Here is a 21,282-nt window from a genome sequence, read left to right on the forward strand (position 1 = left end):
TTCACCCAAACCATCCATCCATCCATCCATCCATCCATCCATCCATTCACTTATCCATTCACCCAAACCATCCATCCATCCATCCGTCCACTCATCCACCCATCCATCCATTCACTCATCCATTCACCCAAGCCATCCATACATCCACCCATCCATCCATCCACTCATCCACCCTTGCATCCATTTACTCATCCATTCATCCATCCATCAATCCACACATTCATCCATCCATCTATTCAGTCATCCATCCACCCAGGTGTCCATTCACGTGCTCAGATCTGCAGGGCCCTGCTGGGGACAGGCACTGGCGACACAGGAGGAATAAGACAGACAATCCCTGTCCTTGTGGCACCAACTTGGTTGAGCCAAAAACCTTGGAGGAGGAGGTGCCCTCAGGAACTGGGAGGAGGAAGGCTCTGAGCTCAGGAAAGGAGGGGCAGGAGAGATGCTGAGTATGAAGGGATGAAGCTGGGGTGAGAGCATGACTTGGGGGAGGGTGGAGTCTGGCACCCCAGGACCTGGTACCCTGAGACCTGGCACCCTGAGATCTGACACCCCGAGATCTAGCACCCTGAGATATGGCACTTCATGACCTGGCACCCTGAGACCTGACACCAAGACCTGGCACCCTGAGACCTGGTACCCAGAAACCTGGCACCCCAACACCTGGCACCCTGACACCTGGTATCCCGAGACTCTTGTCTCAAGGGTGGATGGGGAGAGCCTTGGCAGCTTCATCGTGCACTGAGACTCCTGGGTGTGGGACTCGGCCCAGACGCTGGGCAGATGATGTGCAGGATGGGAACCCCAACTCTAAGCATGCTCCAGTGCAGCCCCTGGCTCCTGGAGAAGCCGGCAGTAGGGGTGGCCACGCTGGGAGAGTTCAGCCATTTCTGCAGTAGACATGAGACTGGTTAGGTGCTGGAGCTTGGGCTCAGACAGGCATCTTAACAAGCCTATGTGGTCACAGGGAGCGCCACACACACCCAGAGGCGGGGAGCTCCTGGGGTGGCAGGGAGGGGGTTGGGGGGGCTGGCGGCCAAGAGTGACTCACCATCCCTCTCTCTCTCTGGGCCTCTGGCAGAGCTGCCAGGTACCCACAGGGAGCCCTGGTGGTTCCTTCCCTGCCCCAGATGCTATCAGCACTTCCCAACCTTTGCCCCTTTCCTCAGGATTCTCCTGGGTGACACCTTAGCTCCAAATGCCATGGATTGTTTTACAGCCTACAGCTGATTCTCCTGTGGGCAGCTCCTGGAAAATGAGACTTCACCCCTTCAGGGCCAGACCCTCCCCTGTGGAGACTCCTGGGAGAGTCCTTGCTTCCAGGCCTCCTGTGAGGGCTCCTGACTCCAAACCCACTGAGTGCACATCTCCTGCCAGGACTGGGATCCACGGGGCCCTCTCACTGGTCCTCTCCTGGGAGGGCTGGGTCCCCTGGGGACTCTGCTGTCCACCCTGGCCTTCTAGGCTGTCCTTGTCCCCAGACCCTCCTTTCCTATGCTTCTTCAAGGAGAATCTAAGGGCAGTTCAGCTGGAGTGGGTAGCAGATATGGTGGGGGGTAGGCGCTGTGCGCATTGAGGGATTCCTGCCTCCAGGACCAGAGCACATGCAATAAAACCATCCACCCCAGGAGGTGAAGATGACCCCATAGCTGCCCTCACAGCCTGGGCACCGAGTGCCTGGTGGAGGGCTGCACCTTGGAGAAATCCACAGCTTAGGCAGGTGGTCTAGGCAGTATCACACCCCCAGTAGCAGAGGCTCCCTGGGACACCCTGGGTTAGACAGCGGGGGTCCGGGATCGAGTGCCGGGTTAGGGCGACCTCCTGCGCCCCACTCAGACAGCAAGGAGGCACCTGGTGCCTCAGATTTGGGACCCAGAGCAGGGAATCTGGCGCTCAGGGATCTGGGTCTTGAGCCCTGTCCAGTTAAGGAGGAGCTGCTGCAACCCCAAGGCTGAAGCTCCTGCGGAAAAGTATTCCCACACTCCCACAGGGGGGCTGCACCGCTCAGAGATGGGGAGGCTGCTCTTCCGACCCTGCGCCCCAGTGTCCTCCCGACCCTCCTATGGCTGTGCGAGGCACTGCAGACTCCAGATACCCGTCTCGCTCCCACCTGCCCTTCTAGCCAGGGCTCATCAAGACGTAGGGCAGCCTGGGCCTCCCCGCTCAAACCCCCTCAGCAACACGAGCTCCTCTTCCAGAGCCTGTCCCACCTGCCCGCCCCCACCCAGCCCCACTGTCCTGGTTTCCCCGTGGGCCATCACTGCCGCTGCTCAGGTCCTACCCCCTCGAGGCGCCACCTCCCTGAGCCAGCGCTGCCCAGCTCTGGAGTTTGGGTCCCATGAGATGTCGGCTCCCACACCTCCTGTGCGTCCACAACCCAAGGGGTCCCCACGGCCAAACACTTGGGGACAAATAGACGCAGCTGGGCCTAGAATCCACTCCCGGCCCCAGCCCCTCCCCAGTCTCCAACATCTCAAAATTTAACTCCCCCAATTCCCTTTTCGTCGGGTCCTGTTGCTCGTGTGTGGCTCAGAGCTGCAAGGCGAGGTCAGTGCAGGAGAGTCCCCCCAAGGGTTGAGAACAGGATGGAACCAGGAGATCTGGCCCCTGCTGTGTCACTGATGACCCTGTGACATCCCCACCCCTGCCCCAAAGAGGCCCTGCTGTCCACCGCCCTGATGTCCAAGGGAAGCTCCCCACTGTCTTCCCAGAATCTCCCCAGTGCCATTCTCTGCCCCATGGCCAGTCGTCTGAGAACCCAGATCTGACCACATCCACTCCTCACCACGACACTAGGCGGGGACCAAAGTCCTCCAAGGCCTGTAGCTGAGTTGCTCGGGCCTCCCCCTGCCTCCCTTTGCTTCCCCAGGGACCCTCCTTGGGCCTCCCCTCTGGCTTCTGACACCATCTCCCTCTCCTTCCAGGGGCCCATTCCTGGCAGTCCTGACACCTGCTGCTGCCTGAATCCCACCCCAGGGCCCCCACCCAGTGCTGCCAGGTCTGGCGGTCTCTGCAAGGTGCAGCCTCAGCCCCCAGAGGAAGCCCAGGAAGGAAGGAAAGCCTGGCCCAGGGTCCCCAACGCGGATGGTGCAGGGTGAGGCGGGGATTCTGGTGGGCACCTCAGGCCTAGGGTGACCCTGGTGTGGGGGGCTACAGGCTGGGGGCCCCCAAGGGGCATAGGAGGAAGCTCTCTCACCCTGCCTGAGGCAGACACTAGTCCCTGCCACCTCCACTGCTAAAGACTTCCTCATCCTCTCAGTCCAGGAGGTCTGTGCTGTGGACTGGCTCCCTGGCCTCGGCCCCTGCCTCCCCGTCTGCATTTTAAAAAGATGCTGTAACAGGCAGGGGAACCCCCAGTGCACACAAATAGGGGACTTGCAGGGAGCCCCTGCCGGAGCCCAGATGCACAGCCTGAGGCTGGTGGGCCAACAGCAGCACCGGTTCCTTGCCCAGGCACCTGGGCCACCTGCTGAGGCCCCAGCCCCAGCGTTCGCTTGGGGCAGCTCTGGCCCGCTAGCCATCCTCTGTCCCAAGCTGCCTGGAGTAGGAGCCTCCTGGGATCAACATTGCTGTGGGTTTCAGGATCCCGGGACTCTTATTTCCCCAACCAGGTTACAAATGGCTTGAAGAAGCCTGGGGCTGTGAGTTAGAAACACTCAGGACGCGTGAGAAATTCAGCAAATGTCTGGAAAAGCAACAGGAATGCAGCTCTTTACGGTTGGAAGAGACATTTCTGTTTGTGTAACTTGAGACTGAAAGAGTCTGGCCAACTCCTGACCATTTCAAACAGCAAAATGTGCCAAATGTGCCAAGCAGTGTAGTAGGTTCGGACCCTGGTCTGGGGGCTGTGGGCATGTGAAGGAGGCTGGGGGAAGTGGGAGAAGTCCCGCTGTGGTGCAGGCTCAGGCCCCAGCGTCTGTGAAGGCCTGGATGTGAGGGTCCTCTGGGAACACAGGCCGTGCCCCTGAGGCTGGCTGCACAAGGAGGACGGTCTGGGCCAGCGGAATCTGAGAAGTCCAGAGTTCACAGGGGAGGGGTGGGGAGGAAGCACACGGGGAGGGCTGGGGGCTGCGTTCAAGAGGTGTGGCTGGCAGAGAGGGGATGGAGGGTGGGACAGCCTGGGGGCCAATCAGGGCAGACCCAGGGCAGACCTCAGCTGTCACTGCCGGGGCTGCAGAGTGGACAGTGGGTTGAGGGGATGACAGCGAGTGTAGAGGGCAGGTCTGGAGAGGTCTGCGCCAGTGGGATGCTTCGATGAGCTCTCACAGCTGCGCAGGGCGAGGCTCTTGCCTTCCCAGGTGGGGCCAACAATCCCGGGACAAAGACAGCTGCTCGGTGCTATCAGGGTGGGCCTTTGTAAAGGGCCAGCTCCCCAGGAGATGCATTCTGGGACCGCCCTGCCCCGGGGACTTGCTGCTGGAGCCAGCAGCCTCCTCGCCCTCGAGGACGTCTTTCCAGAACCAGTCCAAGTGTCTGGGAGACCTGAAGGCTTTTCCTGGTGAATAACAAACTCTGAGGCCAGGCAAAGCCTGTCAGTGTGCCCTCCCTACGGGCTCCCAGGCGGGGCTGGCTGGTGCCTGGTGGCTGTCTTTGGACCTTCAGATGCCAGATTCTGACTCTGTACACGGGGCTGAACTGGGAGAGGCCCCAGCTTGTACAGAAATTACATATTCAGGACCGGGCGCGGTGGCTCACGCCTGTCATCCCAGCACTTTGGTAGGCCGAGGCGGGTGGGTCACCTGAGGTCTGGAGTTCAAGATCAGCCTGACCAACATGGAGAAACCCTGTCTCTACTAAAAATACAAATTAGCCGGGCATGGTGGCAGGCGCCTGTAATCCCAGAGAGGCTGAGGCAGGAGGTGGAGGCTGCAGTGAGCCGAGATCGCGTCATTGCACTCCAGCCTGGGCAACAAGAACGAAACCCATCTCAAAAAAAAAAAAAAAGAAAAGAAAAGAAAGAAAAGAAAAGAAATTACCTATTCAGTTTACACCAGCGGGACACGCCCGTCAGAGGAAAGCAGGGTGAGCTTTAGGACTGGGCGTCCGCAGAGCCCAGGTTGAGGCTGGACCTCCCTGATGCCCCAGGGGACCTTCTCAAGGAAATCACCTGTAGGAGGCAGCCAGCCTCAGAGACTCCCCCATGGCCAGCATCGCAAGCCCCCAGTGGAAAGCACAGCAAGGCCAGCGTGAGCCGGGAGAGCAGGCAGCCCAGGCCGGGAGCTGAAAGACACCTGGGTGAGGAGGAGGCTGCAGAGAAGGGAGGAGGCTGCAAAGAAGGGAGGAGGCTGCAAAGAAGGGAGGAGGCTGCAAAGAAGGGAGGGGGCGGGAGGGCTCAGAAGAGCACTTAGGAGACAGAAAGCAAACACTCAAGGGGCCTGAAGGGGAGGGGAGACCCTGGCATAAATAGGGCAGGCGGCAGGCGTCACTGAAGGAAAAGGCACCTTCTCCAATCAAGCCTGCTGGGCCTACCAGGTTCCACCAAGGCCAAGGTTCTCTCAACTGTTCTCCCTCAAGCCTGTCCCTCCCCTGTCCTGCGTGGGCGCCCCTCCTCGGCCCCAGCATCCAAACCGCGGCCCCCTCCCCACCCCGCCCCAGTCCAAAGCAGCTCTGGAAACCTGCGGCGGCGCCTGCTGCTCTGATCTTGCTTCTCCTGGCCCCACTCGCGTCCCCTAATCCCCTCTCTACACAAGTGACCACCTCTCTGCCACCCCTGGAGAGACCCTCCCCTGTGGGCCAACACATGAAACTCTGATCCCCACGAGCTCCTCAGGAGGCTGACCTTCCTGTCACCTTGCCAGGAGCTACCTGCCGTGGCCACGTTACTGGTTCATTGGCGCAAGTTAAGGAGAAGAGAAATCTGACCGACCGGGATTTTCCAAAAAAAAAAAAAAAAAAGGAGGCCCGCCAATGGGAACGCTGCGCCGGTAGGGAGGATTCTGCTGGCTTTCATGCGGGTAGCACCGCTTTTCCTTTCTGCCCTTGTAACGCACGAAAAAGCGCCATCACTCCAAGGACGTTTCTCTAAAAAGACTGAGTACCCCGAAGGAAACCCGGCCCCAGGGACTCCCTGGGCGCGAGCAGCCTACAGTCTGCGGGGCTCGGAGCGGAGGCCGGACGGAGACCCCACAGGGACCCGGGAGCCGGGAGCCAGGGGCTCCGAGGCTGTGCCCCCACCGGGTAGGGGAGACCCTCAGGACCCGCAGGGGCGGCTTAGCGCGGCCAGAGTCGCTCCCGAGTCTCGCTCTGCTGGACCCGAGAGCCGGACTCTCCCGAGCCGCGGCCGCCCGGCTCCGACCTGATGGGCGCGGCCACAACGAAGCCCCCAGACCCGGCAGGGGCGGCCGCAGACCCCGTGGGCAGATCCGGAGACCCCGGGGCCACTTACCGATCTTGGCCACGCTGGCCACGAGGATCCAGAGCGCGATGACGTAGGGATCCTGCACGTGGGCCCACTCGAAGGTGACCACCTGGAAGCCCCCGCTCTCGCCGTGCGCGTCGCCGGGCTCCACCTCCACGCCCCCGGCCCGCGCCAGCCCGCCCAGCGCCAGCGCCAGCAGCAGCCCCCGGCCGGGAGCCCTGGACCCGAGTCCCCACATCGCCGCCTGCTTAGCGCGGGGCTGGGACCCGGCGAGGACCCGGCGCGCTCCGGTGCCGGTGCCTGTGACAGTCCGATCCCCGTCCGCCGGGGTGGCCTTTAATCCCGCGGCCCCCTCCCGCCCCGGGGCGGAGCCTGCCCGCCCCCGCCGCGCACTCGCGAGCTCAGACACCGCCGCAGCTCCCGGCACGCCCGCCCCGCCCGCGCACGCCCACCCGGCGCTCCCCAGTCCCCACCCTTCCCCGGAGCCCGCGGCCTGGAGGTCCGGGAGGTCGCGGCAAGAGCGAGCCCAGGACTGCGCGACCGCCTCCTTGGGGCTGGGGGCGAGGGGAGCACAGCGCGGGGCGGCGGGACAAGCGGTTCCCCGCGCCTCTCGGCGTCCGCGCAGCTCCTGGGGTGCCCGGGCAGCTGCGGGTGCGCTCGCCCCAATCCGTCAAAAACGCAGGGCCTGGGGCTGCGCAGACCTCACAGGGCGGCCCATGGGTGCACAGGGGACCCTGGGCCGCACGTCTCGCTGTGTCTTCAGCAGGAACCTGCATTCCGCAGCCAGACCGGCCACTTACCAGAAACCGGGGACGCCCAGACCTGGCGTGGTGCGCTGGGAAGTCTCTCTGCCCCTCCCCTCGCCGGCCACATCCCCCACCCCAGGCTCTGACATGGGAGCCCAGGGGCCCCGTGGCCTCCACCCAAAATACTTCCATACCCCCAGGGCTTCACACTGATGCGGGGCCTCTGCCCACAGCCCACTCTGGCAGCACTGGCTCCCTTAAGCATCTCAGGCTCCACTATGCAAACCACACCCCTGTTTTCCTCCAAGCCCACCCTGCAGCCTTCCAGCCCCAAACCTGGGAGGCACGCGGACTTCTTTCGCTCACCAGGGGTTTCCAAGCTCTTAGTATATATGTGCTCTACCTTCAAAATTCGCACAAAACCAGCAACTTCTCCGGGCCTGCCTGCAGCCACCTGCAGAGCCTCCTGCTCGGCCCTTTGCCTGCCCCTTCTGTCCCTCCTGTTGGGACCCTCCCTCTCAGAGGAAAGGCTCAACTTCCCCCAGGAGCTCTGACCCCAGCCACTGCCTAACACCCACCCCCATGCACGCCACAGACCACACCAGCAATCGGCGCCTCTGGAGGCCTTGGCACACCCTGCTCCCTCTGCTCGGACAGCTCTTGCCTGCTCCCTTCCTCGACTCCCCAAGGGGCTTGGCTCCAATGCCACCTTCTTGTTCCACCCCCCACCCATTCAGCTCACAACTGTGGCTGCTGAGCTCCCGCCTCCCCTGCTTACTCCACCGGGGCTCAGCTCACCTCTCAGCCCTGGGAGCTGCTGGCTTTGATCTTGAGCTGTCTGCCCTCACCCTGGGAATGTCTGCTCCATGAGCAAGGGGCTCATGCATGCATCCCCTGAGCTTAGAAGAGAGCTGGGCACACAATAGCACTCGCAAGATAGTGGTTGAGTGGATGGAGGATAGGTGGACGGAGGGCAGGTGGGCGGTAGCTGGGTGCGGATGGAGGATGTGAAGGGGTGGCCTGCCCCTCCACACCTGTGGGTGCTTCTCGTTAGGTGGGACGAGAGACTTGAGAAAAGAAATAATACACAGAGACAAGGTATAGAGAAAGGAAAGCGGGGGCCAGGGGACCAGTGCTCAGCTTACAGAGGATCCACACCGGCACTGGCCTCTGAGTTCCCTTAGTATTTATTGAGAATTATCTTTACCATCAAAAAGGTAAGGGAGTGGCTGGACAATAGGATCATTGTAGGGAGGAAATCAGCAGTAAGACATATGAACAAAAAATCCGTGTAACATGACTAAGTTTAAAGGAAAATGCTGTGCCTTGAGATGCATATGCGAACATCTCCATAAACCTTTTAGCAGTATTGCTCCAGCAAGTCCCACCTTATTCCTAAAGGCAGTTTTCTCCTTACTCAGTAAACAAGGCACACAATGGGTATTACCCGGAGATGTTCCATTGCCCAGGGAGGGGCAGGATTTTTAACCATCAAGCTTCCTTCAGGTACTTGTTTAACAAAGACACATCCTGCACAGCCCAATATCCTTTTAACCTTAAGTCACCACACCACATGTCTCTTGCAAGGACAAAGTTGGGGTAGGGTCACAGATTAACAGCATTTCAAATACAGAACTAAATGGAGTCTCTTACGTCTACTTCTTTCTATATAGACACAGTAACAGGCTGATCTCTTTCTTTTTCCCACAGGATGGATGTGTCTTCTGATGTCTGAGTGTCTGTGGGGCTGCGGGGCTTGAAGAGGACAGTGCTGAGTTGGATGACTTCATCCTGCGAGGGCCCCAGTTTCATGCTGATGGAAGTGGCCTGTGTAGCACAGGGAAGTTGCCTTCAGATGGTGCTCACCTGGTGACTCGGCCGCTGAGTGGCATGGAGGGAGGGTAGTCCTGGGCTGGGCCGCCGTAGGGTCTGGACAAGGCGGTGGGGGAGTGGAATTGTGTGACTGGCCACTTGGATGGTCTTATGAGGTGGGTGCACTGGAGTCATTCTTGGCCTGTGTCCTTGCCCCACCTGCCTCTGTCCCCCACTCCACTACCAGCCTCTTGTCCCAGAGAAAAAGCCAGCAGGACAAGAACAGGATTCCCTCCAGTCATGGTTCCTGGGTGGAGCCTTTAGGAAAGACATCCTCTCTAAAGATGTTGCCCTTGCATTCCACAGGAAGGCCAAACTCCCATCGGACCAGTGTGTGCCATGATGCCCGCTGGCCCTCTGGCCACCCAACCCCCCAACCAGCCTGTCCTAAGAGCCAACAACCTTTCTCCACAAAACTGTTCAAAGGGCAGAACAGCAGTCACTGCCTGGACGTACAAATCCAGAACGGACACGAGTGCCAGGCGCTGGCCATCAGGTAGTGTGCTGCCCATACCACCACGGCCCCCCACAGCAGGAAGGGCTGCCTGATGGAGAATAGAAAGACAATGAGCCCCTGAAGTGGCGTGGCCAGAGCAGGGCACACCCCACTGCCCACAAGTCCCTGCACAGGTGAAAAGTGTGGCTTTTTCGGCAGCATCTCAATCTGTGAGCATTTGGAGGAAGAAATGCATCTGCATTCCAAGGTTGCTGGAGGGCTCTGGGCAGACGGACGCTGCCCCAGCCTGCAATGGGCATGGCCTCATGCAGAAGCCAGTCTAGGGGATTATACAGGGTGTGCACATCCACTCCTCTACCTGCGGACTGGGGCCACGAACCCCTCCCTCTAACTGGGTCGTGGTTTTAGACAGGGCTGTGGCACCCCACCACTGCAGGGCCACCATCCATATCAGATGAACTGTATGAACCATGCCCCTTGGAATTGCAGTGTACAACCTGCACATCCTCATGGCCAAACAGACCCAGAGACTTGTGTGTGCGTGTGAGGGGGGTCTTGGGAAGTGTCCTAAGGACATTCCTGTCCTGTGGGTGGTGATGATCTGATAACTGCCCTACCACCTCCTGCCTCAGGCAGGCACGCACAGCATTCTGGATCCTTCCACCATGGCCTGGACCCCTTGTGGTCCCAGGACCCTCTGCAGGTATGGGCGTATGGGAAAGGGCTGTGGCTGTAAAACGTATTAAAAAATGTGGAAATAATGCAAAAGCCAGTCCGAAAATAACTGTAATCTTATACCTAGCTGCCACAGCATCTGAGCTTCAGGATTAAGAAAATAAAACTGAATACACCTAGTCCGTCACATTAATTTCCTGCCATGAATTTTACCGTATGGCTTGTGAAAGTGTCTTGTGGATGAAGAGGCGCATCCATTCATGCTGTCGTTAACAATACTCAAGAGAAGAAAGTTAGGTTTTTAAGTAACTTCCAATGCCTGAAGCCAGGCAGGAGACAGGCATCACCGCCCACTCCAAGTTTATTTTTCTACCCAAACTTGTCAGGTGCCAAGTCTTCTTAAGGAAGGTTTTATTCCACTGGCAGCTGCACCTGCTGGACTTCCCTTCTTCCACACCTGCTGTGAGCCAGGCACATCGCAGCTTCAGGCAAGAGGCCCCTCTGGGGGATGCCCTTCCAGGAAGGAGACCCCCATCATGCCACCTCCCGTCAATGCCACACTTATTGGTTGTTGGATCCGTGGGATACAAATGTCTTTCTCAAAAGCAGATTAGAGCTCAGCCCTTCCCTTCCCGGGGTGCCTCTGAGGCCTCAGGTGGGACCTTTCCTCTTCTTAGGAGATGGACAGACTCTTGACTAGCCTGGAGCTGGAGGCCCTGCAGGACTTGAGGCCCCGGGCTCTGGTCCGTCCTGCCCGGGTTGGGCCTGGGGTCTCCTCACCCATGGAAACTCACCTTTCCTAGCTTCCTGAGGGTACCAGCCCGGGTTGGAGTCAGACCCCCACTGTGAGACCTCTGCCGGGGTAGCTCAGGGCCTGCCTCTGAAGTGGCAGCTCCGCCCCTGGGTTGAGTGGGGAGTTCAGGGGCCGCGGGCTGCGCAGGGAGTGGCGAGGGGCTGGGGGCGGCGCTGCAGGAGTGTCTCTGTGCCCCGGTCCACCCCAGGGCGATCGCGCTGGGGACCTGGCAGGGCTCGGCCGGCTGTAGGGGGTCGTGCGCTCCCTCCCGGCACCGTCCCTGAGCGCGGCCCCCGCCGGCCCGACCCCAGTCGCCCGGAGCCCCTTCGGTGCCTGTCGGGGTTGCGCGTCCTCCCTTCCGCCCTCGGGGACAGCCCGGCTGGCCACACCACCGAACTCTCCATGGGCCCTTCTCCGCATCCGCAACCGCATCCGTCCCGCTGAGCGCACGAACCCTCTCCGCTCCTGTCCCCCCGCCCCGGGCGCCTCTGCTGCGGTGTCTTCGCGGTCCGCGGAGAGGCGACCCCTCCCCCGTGGACGCCCCTCTCCCGGCCCCCGCCCCGCACCGCGCCCCGCTTCCCCGCGCCCCTAGGTTGAGACCTCCCGTCTCTTCGTCGCCTCGCCCCGTCTCCCGCCACGAAAGGCGCTGCGGACCTGGCGGTCGTGGGCCAAGCGGGCGGCCTCCCCCGGCCCGGGGCTCCGGGATCCAGGCACCATAGACCCGGAGGGACCGCGCCGCCCCGGGCAAATCCGCCCACCCCATCGCCCAACACAACGGGAAACAGAAAACCGAATCCAGCCATGTGCAGAGACCAGCCCAGCTCTCTGGGAGACCAAGGCGGAAGGATCACTTGACGCCGGGAGTTTGAGACCAGCCTAGGCCACATAGTGAGACCCTGTTTCTAAAAAAACATAATAAAAACCAATAGCCGGGTGATGGCGCTCACCTGTGGCCCCAGCAACACGGGAGGGGAACCCTTGGCAAACACAGAGTAAAAGCAGATTCCTTTAAGCTGATAGGTAACATCTGTAAGGCCGGCAGGTGCTGGCACTCAGGAAGGCTCCTCTGAGGCGGGAACGTTGGCCACCTGCCCCCACCCTCAGCCTCATCTTAGGAGCAGGTGCTGGCACTCGGGAAGGCTCCTCTGAGGCAGGAACCTCCGCTGCCCGCCCCTACCCTCAGCCTCATCTTTAGAATGAAAGAAACCACCTGCCTGTGGCCAGCAGGGAGGCCGCTCCTCGCATACTCTCAAAACTGGCAAGAGTTAGCTCAGCGAGGCTGCTGGCTACAAAGCCAATATTCCACCATTAATTGGGTTTCTATGCACGAACAACACACTTTTTAGAGAATGGAAGCTAATTTAACAGTACTATTCATGCAGCATCAAAAATATGAAATACCTAGGAAAAATAATCTAGCAAGGGGTGCGGCAGAAATTTGTAGGATAATTCAACAGTGAAACCAAAGGGACATGAGCTTTCTTTGTGGAAAGGTTTTAAATGATGGATTTAGTTAATAAATACTAGGTGGTTTGGATTTTTTGTGTCCACTTTGATAAATCGTATTTTTTTGACTTTTTGTGTTCATTTCGATAAAGTGTGCTTTTCAAGAAATGTGCTCATTGCATCAAAAATTCATGTTTATTGATGTAAAGCACATAATGTGATTGTCACCTCCCCTATGTCCATAAGACTCTATAGTGATGTCTCCCTTTTGTGCCTCCTGGTGATGACTTTTGTCTTCTCTTTTTTAATGATCAACATTGCTAGGAGGTTTATCGACTTTATTCATCTTTTCACAGAATCAGATTTTGGTCTTGTTGATTTTCTCTAACTTATGTCTTTCTTCTCTTTCATCCATTTTACTGTTATCTCCTTCCCTCTACTTTGTTTGCCTTTATGTGATGTCCTTTTTCTAGTTTCTTGAACCGAAAGCATAAGTCACTAGTTTCAGCATTTCCCCTTTTTAAATGTGTAACTTTTTCAATAAGCTGTGGATTTCTCCTTGACTAGTTTTGCATATCCTAGAGGCTTTCATATGCTGTGTGTTCCTCATTGAGCTCAAGACATTTTCTGATTTCTACCGTGACTTCTTCTTTGACATATGGGTTATTTAGAAGTGTATTGCTTAATCCACAAGTGCTTAATTTCTAAACATTTGGAGATTCTCCTCTTATCTTTCTGTACTGAATCAACTGTAATTCCACTCAGCCCAGAGAACACAGGCTGTGTGACCTCAGTCTGCTTATGTTTGGTGAAAGGCGCTTTGCAGAAGGAATCTGGCCCTCAGTCCTCTTGCGTTTGGTGAAAGGTGCTTTGTGGGAGGAACCTGGTCTGTGTGGGTGAATCTGCCTCAGCCTTTGATGCAGTTCTGTGTTCTGTGCTCTGCTCAGACTTAACAGGATTTGCAGGATGCAGGGACACAGCATTCTAGGTGTGCCAGTTTGTTCCCATTAAGTCTGAAAATCTTTATCTTCCAATGCCCTTTCTTAGTTAATAACATCCAGACAGACAGCTGATGGCAGCCCCCCAGCATCCTCACGCTGCAGCTGGCCTGCCTGTGTGGGCCGCAGAGTTTCTCCCTCTCATTGCCCCCATGCCTGCCACGCTCAGGGATGTGGCCTGTGCACCCCGTCACTGCTTCAGACCTGCTCAGAGGAAAACGAGCTTGCTCTGCTCTGTGTCCCTGGATGTGTTTTCTTCTGCCTCTCGGACTCGGTTCATTCCCCACGTCGTCTTTATTATTTGCGTCCCTTCAGCAAATATTTGCTTGAGCGGTGTTCATTTCTGCACGAGGCATAGACATACCCTCTGAATGCAGGGAGTGCACGGGAAGCAGACCCTCGAGGGGGATGGATGTCAGAGGAGCTGGTGAGCGTGGAGTCACCAGGAAGGAGAGATGCGGCCGGACTGGATGCCACATTCCACCACCCAGGCCGGCTCACCTCTGCAGGGCTGCGTTCCAAGTCATTGTTCACACAGAATTTGGCTGCAGTGGGTGTCCTTGAGTCTCTCACACTTGAGTAATCATCCAGGTCTCCTCTGGCTTCCTCTGAGGCCCCGGCCCCCCTGGGGCTCCAGTGTGTGTCCCCAGCAGACACGGCCTGGCCTGCCTGGCTCGGCCTGGCATCTACCCCCAATGGGCGTTTGCCCCTCCTCCAGGAGATGTGCCCTTGGCCTCCCTCTCCTCCCCTCCAGGGACCCTCGTTCACTGCCTGGAGACGCAGCAACAGCCCTCGCCACTAGCCTGAGCCTGGTGCTGGTGAGGGGCCTCAGGCCCACCCCAGGTCCTCAGACCCCTAGAAATACCTGGAAGTCAGGTGGAGCTGCAGGAGCTGAGACCTGGAGCAGGTGGCCGGCTGAGCTTGCACTGCCCTCACTCGGCATGGACCAGTCTTACTGTGCCTTGGAGCACCCCCCACAGAGTGAGGGTGGTGAGTCCCTTGGTCACAGGGCCCGGCACACTCTACGTAGTCGACACGTGTGTGCACTGGGTGTGCGGCAGGCAGGCACCATCCCTCTTGCCGCTGTTCACCGGCGGGCTTTCCCGTTGGCCAGTGGAGGTGGCTCTGGTTGGGGTCACCTCTGTGCTTTCCCGTTGGCCAGTGGAGGTGGCTCTGGTTGGGGTCACCTCTGTGCTTGCCCCACAGCCCTTTCACTCTGCCTCCATAGAAACAGCTGGAGATGGAGAGAATTGCTCTCTCAGGCAGCTATTCAGTCAATCTTAGCTCATGCTGGATCCCAGATCCATCCCTCCCCCAGGAGCGCTCAGCTCTCCACTCTGCCCCATCCTTTGGCTTCAGCTTTGACCCAGACAGGCCGGGAGATCCCTGATATTTCTGGTTAGATGCCTGCTATGGAGAGAAGAAGAAAATTCTGGAGCTGGCTAGGCCCAGGTTCCCACCAGCCTTGGGCAAGATCTCTTGGACATTGATGGGCCTCAGTTTCCCCATGTGGCTGTGGTGGCACACGCTGTGAACAGCTCTGAGCTGGACCAGGGCCTCAGTTTCCCCTATGTGGTTGTGACACATGTGAGTGGCTCTGAGCTGGACCAGGGCCTCAGTTTCCCCTATGTGGCTGTGGCACATGTGAGTGGCTCTGAGCTGGACCAGGGCCTCAGTTTCCTCATGTGGCTTTGGCACACGCTGTGAGTGGCTCTGAGCTGGACGAGGGGCCTCACCCGTGCCATGTACCTCAGCGCATCCCTGAAACTGTCAGAGTGACCTGAGTGACCTGTGTCAGGCAGTGACCGCTCGGCCCTTGCACCTTAGACCTCCTGGATGGAGAGGACACTCAGCTCACAGGGCGGCCCGAGGAGAAGCCTCTGGAGCTGTGGAATGGCTCAGGCTGCCGGACTGGGGTCAGGTCCCCTTGGGCCTGAAAACAGCCGCCATCTCAGCCGGCCAGGAGCCCCACCTTGCCTGGAGTTAAGTGGTATCAGGCTAGGCTCAGAGCATACACGGCCTGAAAGCCATGACAATGGGCTGCTGAGCTGGGCTTTATCTGGGCTGATGCTGGGGGACTTAGGGAGGCTCTCGGGTTCAGAGCCAGGGCCCCTCCCGGCACAGCTCAAAGTGCATCCTGTTCCCGGATACCCCCATTCATGGGCTGAGCAAAGGGCTCGGGGGTTGGCGAATTTGCCCCATCTGTGGGGGCGAACACAGCTCTGTTGGCACAGTCACTACTGACAGCATTTCTTCTCGAAAGAATCCAAGAGATTTCTCCAAAGAACAGCAGCTTTGTTCATGGGAATAAGTTCAGAACTCCTACTGGTGCGCACTGAAAACTGGTCATTCATGTTCTCATGCATTTGCCGCTATAGCCACATTCTTGAGTGTGAGCAAAGGCTGGGCTTGCTGTCCCTCCAGACGTTTGGGGAATTGGGGGCCACGCTGAGCCCCAGGGTGAAGCAGAGCCCTGGCGGTACTAGGGGACCCACTGCAGGGGCAGGCCCATGCCTTCAGCTGGGTGAGTCACAGCCTGGCCCCCTCCTGACGCAGCCTCAAAGGGCCTGAGAGGTGGGCGCCTGTGGCGGCAGGAGGAGGGCTGGTTGCTGCCTCAGGATGTGTGGGGGGCTTAGCTCCTCTCACGACTGTGGAACCTCCATCTGTTTTGCTTTGAAAGTGGAGCCGCCTAGACTGGCAGGGCTCGGAGCAGCCAGAATTGGCCCCGGTCACCCTCGAGGCCCAGAGCCGTCGGGTAGGGGAAGGGCTGGCTTGTCACAGCCATCTTGGCCTGTATGGGGCTCTCCCTGCCTGGGGAGGCTGCATGGCCCCGCCCGGGGTTCTGTTCATACTGCTGGGCTGGGGACCAAGGTCGTTCACGGGCAGAATCTCTGACCCGAGTCTCAGCACCAAGGCCCCCGTGGCCACCCCTTCACCAACGCGTCAACAGTGAACCAAGGGCTCCAGGGTCGGTGACCTTGTGGCCAGGGGATTCTGACCTCCTCGGGGTCGCCAGGCCCAAGCCCCCTCCCGGCTCTGACCACCGCGAAGGAAAAGGCGTTGCCTAAACCTGGAGACAGCGCTGGATGCCCAAGTGCACTGCTCCTGAGTGGAAAGTTCCCACAGAGAGGAGTGCCTGCAGCCGGGGGGACGCGGAATTCCTAGGCAGAGCGCAGCACTCATTTGCACACATTAGCCTTTCAGATCTGGACACCGCTCATGCCAGACCGGGTCGGCACAGAACAGCTGCTGGGGCAGGACTCCGTGTCCCTGAGCTCAGAGTCAAGGGCCTGGCACTCAGGGTCCCCCCAGGCTCCCTTCTGTCCCAAAGCCTCTCCCTTTATAGTCCCTGGACCCCACCCGCAGGTCCACAGGGAGGTGCAGGGCCGTCGCCACCTGGTCACTCTCGACTTCACGCAGTGTCTGCACCGGATGCTGAGCCATGGCCTTCACTGTCTCTGGCCTAACCCCTCTGCGAGTGCCAGCAGCCGGGAAGAGCAGTTGTTCACAGAGCTGCGTGGGAACTCACCACACCTGTGCTGACCCCAGCACAAGCCTCAACCTCCTGCAAGTGGGGCTGGCTCAGCACAGGGTGGGGGGTGACTTGCCAGAGCCCGGGCAGGATTTGTCTCCCAGCCGGGTGCACCATGGCCCCATCCAGCCTGTCCCGGCCACTGCTCTGTGACCTCCCAGCCCTGTGGCCCTGCAGAGGCACTTGGGCACAGATGGGGCAGGCCTGAGGCGACACTCAGAAGGAAGCTGGCTGCTGGGACACTGCTGGGGACCAGTGCTCTCCTCCCTGTCTGAGCGGGGCCAGGTGTCCCCTTCAGGCCTGGCCTGTGACCCTGGCCTGTGACCCTGTAGCTCATGCACGAGGACATCCTGAGTTGACCCCACCTGCCCCAGTCACCCGCTTGTCCAGACTCCTGCGAGAAAACCCAGAGTGGAAGTGAGGACTCGGGTCAGCACCCCCATAGGAAGGGGGGCCCGGGGTGGGCGTGGAGCTGAGGGAATGGTGTTCCTCAGCAGTGCTGTGGGTGGTGCAGCCCCCTCTGCATCCCCTGGTAGCTAGCAGGACCCCACAGGCTCACTTCCGGCCCCCAGCTGTCCCTGGCTCCAGTCCTAGCAAGGCCCCTGTCTTCTTGGGGTGTGTGTTGGATTTTAGGTGTACAGAGGCCACAGATGGGAGTAAACTAGGCCCTGAGGATGGCTTGGAGATCTGCAGTGGGGTGGGGCCCTTGTCTTCAAGGCACATCTCCCTGTGGGAGGGCCCTGAACCAGCCACCGGCAAGGCTGTGTGGACAGCCAGAACCACCAGGCTGGACCCGAGCAGAGGGCTGGTTTCAGCCACCTCCTGTCTCTGGCCCTCACTTCACCCTTGCCCCGGCCTCCCCAGGGGCAGGAACCCTCCTCCCAGTTGAGAACCTAGAGGCCTCCCCCTTGGGGGTCGTTGTGGAGAACCCAGAGGCCAGTGAGCCTGAGGCCTCCTGTCCCTTTGCAGTTGGGCATCATTGTGGGCCGCTGGCACACACCCTGCAGCTGGTGCTCGGTCCCGAAGGCATCTGTGCTCCCCTGTGGGCTCCGTGACCCTGGCAGCACCCAGCAGTGCTCAGGTCTGCCGTGTGCACACAGAGCCCTGTGCTTCCCGCTCACCTCGCATGGGGGACTTGTGTGAGAGGTGTGGACTGTGGGGCCTGAAATGTGCTCCGGGGACGGCTGCAGCCAAGGCCCCCTTCCGAAGTCCCGCTGCCATTCCCAGACTGCACCATCCTGGATGCCATCGCTGGGGCCCCACCCCCGCCCACCCCACAGGACTGAGCCCACAGGCCCCTCATGCGCTCCCCGCCCCGCCCACTCCACAGAGACCTTGCAGGATGCAGCTGTAGCCCCACCACGCACTCCCCCAGGCACAGGCTGTCCTAGAGTCAATCAGGCTGTGAGGGAGACTTGTGGTGGACATGAACCCTGACTCTTCTTCCCGGAAAAGGAAGCCGCCAGGTTTATGGGGTGTAATACGGAGCAAGAATCAGTGTACTGGAGTGCTCTGAGTCACCGTGTAGTGGCCACTCCCCACCCGCAGCCCACCTGGGCAAGGTGAGCCAGAGGCACAGGTGACAGCTTTGGGTGGAAGACAATATGCAAATCAGGACATTTTTCCTCGTGGTTCAGAAGTGCTTCCTTGACAGGGCCTCAGCCAAGCCCCAGGCAGACGCCGGAGCCACAGATCCAGAGGCCCGAACAGCCTTTGCTGCCAGGAAACGCCCCCTGGATGTTTAGATTTCGGGAATAATATTTTCAAAAATCAATCTGTGATGTGTCTGTTGTTTTGTCTGTGACAACGAGGGCGTTTTCCTTGGATGTGTGCACAGGGTCCCGGCAGCAGAGTGATCCCTCGGCAGAGACAAAGTTGCCTCTGTCGCAGCCCTAAAGAGCCGAGAACCCGCTGGCTTGCCACTTCCTAGCCAGGCCTTTTCTCCCTGAGCGTTCTGTGTTAGGGATTCTGTAACTCTGACCCCGCACAGGTGGGTGATGCTTTGCTTACGTCGGCTCACGTCTCCTGGACGAAAGCCCGCTCAACAGCGTCTGCAGGGCGCTGCCCACCCCACTGCGGGAGAGGCACCTTCCCTAGCACGGCCTTGTGTCTATGGAAAGCCGCTGAGAAGTTGCGTGGGGTCCGGCGCTGCCCACCGTTCTCCGGCCACGCTGGCCACCACTGGGCTCCCGGACCAAGGCCCATGGACCGTGCCCCATGCCTGTCTACCGTGAATACACTCATTGTTCTGTCTCTAACTTCCCTATTTAGAGACTGGGTATTATACACGCAGAAAAATAATAACAGCTGACGGCTTCTGGCCCCTTGTGGGTCCCTACCTGGGTTTTATCTGATACCTGTGGGAACCTGGTGCGGCTAGCCTGGCATTCACCTTCACTCCTAATCCCATTTTAAAGCAAGGAGGTGGAAGGCTTCAGTGGCCGGCCACGGGTCACGCGGTCACAGAGCCAGGCCCCGCTCTGCCAGCCTCGCTGTGGACATTCTCACTGAGTGGCAGCCATACCTGCATTGGCCCGAGGGCCTGGGGGAGTCCCATCCCCACACTGGTTGGCTGTGCTGCCTCTGGGGAGTCACTTGGTCTCTCTGTGCCCAGCGTCCTCGTCTGTCAGGTGGGGGTCACACTGCGCCAGCCCACCACTCCCAGGGAGGTCCGGGACCCAGGGCCAGTGAGTGCAAATGTGGACACAGCTGTCCTGCACAGGAGAATGTAGCTCTGCGTGGATGGAAGGCTGTGATGGTCACAGTTGAACCACTGCCTAGGCGTGGGGTCAACACGCAGGCAGTGGGCTGAGCCAGAAGGAATCCACTCAGCCCATGAGCTCAGGGTTGGTTGGTGGGCCAGTGGGAGGCTGGTGATTTTGGAGGAGAATAAGGTCACGGATGCTAACAGTGTATTAGTTCACTGATTTACCCATGGTCCTGGGTCACAGGCATTCCACTAGTGGCCAGCACACCATCAGCCGGGTTCTTGGCGTGAGGCGCCTGCGGGTCTCACCCCCTTCACAGGGAAGTCCCCAGATTCTCCTCCAAAGCCCAGAGTCACCGACGGCAGAAGCAGGGCTGAAAGGGCACCTGGATGGCCCGGTGGGTGGGCGGCTGTCGGGATGGGGGACCCTGGAGCCCCACTGGCCTTGGGCAGCCGTCTTGGGGATTTCAGGAGATGCACAGAGGACAGCGGCTGGGGACGCTCAGCTCTGTCCCATCACCTGTGCCCGCCTGACGATGCCGCCTCAGCCGCCTAGGGCTCTCTCAGGGAGAACGTCGCCAAGCACCAACGGCTCAAGTGAATAGCCGTGCCTCTGGGAGATGGCGTCCCTGACTTGGCTGCAGCACCAGGCTGGCCAAGGGACTATTTAAACGTTTGCTGAGGAGCACAGTTGCCATTTCCTTCATGCCACACCTGCCCCAGCGTGTGTGTGTAACGGCATGCTTTGGGCTGGCAAGAAGGGCACGGGCACTTGTGTGTTCGCTCCAGGGTCTTCCTGAGACCCTGCTGGCACAGGCCTGGCTGCAGTTGGCTGGAGGGAGTCGGGGAAGCGGCCGGCACAGGACCAGCATCTGGCCTGCACTTGTGCCTCCTGAGCCCAGCCCTGCATGCGTCTCCCAGCCAGCCTGGAGCTCAGGAGACACAGACAACAGGCCAGGAGTCACAGCTACACGCAGGACAAGGTGTCCTCGGTGGGCCCAGGTGATTGAAATAAAGCGTGTTGGCATGTGTGCATGTGTGTGCATGCGTGTGCATGGGTGTGCGTGTGTGCACGAGCGCATGCGTGTGTGCGCAGATGTGCGTGTGTGCTTGCGAGTGTGCGCACTTGCATGTGTGCATGCGTGCACGCACGTGTGCATTGTGTAGTGTGTGTGTGCATGTGTGCATGTGCGTGTGTGTGCGTGTGCATGCACATGCGTGAGCATGTGTGATGTGCATGCCCGTGTGTGTGTGCGTGTGTGTGCACGTGTGCGTATGTGTGCACGTGTGTGTGCGTGTGCAAGTGCACGTGTGTGTCCTTGGAAGAGACACCAGCTCTGTGTGTCTGCAGCTCTAGAGCAGGGACCTCGGCTGGGAACCTGGCACCTGTCCCATGGGCTCGCTGGGACAAGCGCTGTGCCCACGCAAAGCTTTCCCTCTCCTTCCTGCGTCAGCTAGCCTGGGAGGGGCTGTGCACAGAAGAGCTGGCCTCCGGGCTCTGTCTGCTGCCTCGGCAACTGCAGCCCAAGACTCCTGGCTTTGGAGCAGTCACTGCATGGATGGGGGACCAGAGACCGGAGGGCCCGGCTGGGAAGAGGGGCTCTCTGGCTGGCTGCTTTTCTGGAAATGAAATCCTTTGCACCCTGGAAGGCAGACTCGCACCACTGGTGCCCCTGCCAGCCTGCTGACCATGCG

At 59.4% G+C, this 21,282-nt stretch overlaps 1 protein-coding gene across 2 annotated transcripts in view; it reads right to left on the reverse strand.

The window, feature by feature from the left end:
- Nucleotides 1-6,650, reverse strand: part of SLC9A3 (solute carrier family 9 member A3) — a 47,358-nt gene extending 40,708 nt beyond the window's left edge. For both annotated transcript variants that reach the window (XM_017868362.1, XM_017868361.1), the window contains exon 1: nt 6,389-6,650. In XM_017868362.1, coding sequence (XP_017723851.1) covers nt 6,389-6,599 — 211 coding nt within the window. In that variant the 5' untranslated portion in view covers nt 6,600-6,650. The remainder of the gene's footprint in view (nt 1-6,388) is intronic.
- Between the last annotated feature and the right edge of the window lie 14,632 nt (nt 6,651-21,282).

Source organism: Rhinopithecus bieti, unplaced genomic scaffold (genome assembly GCF_001698545.2).
Source record: "Rhinopithecus bieti isolate Rb0 unplaced genomic scaffold, ASM169854v2 scaffold_2453, whole genome shotgun sequence".
Lineage (NCBI taxonomy): Eukaryota > Metazoa > Chordata > Mammalia > Primates > Cercopithecidae > Rhinopithecus > Rhinopithecus bieti.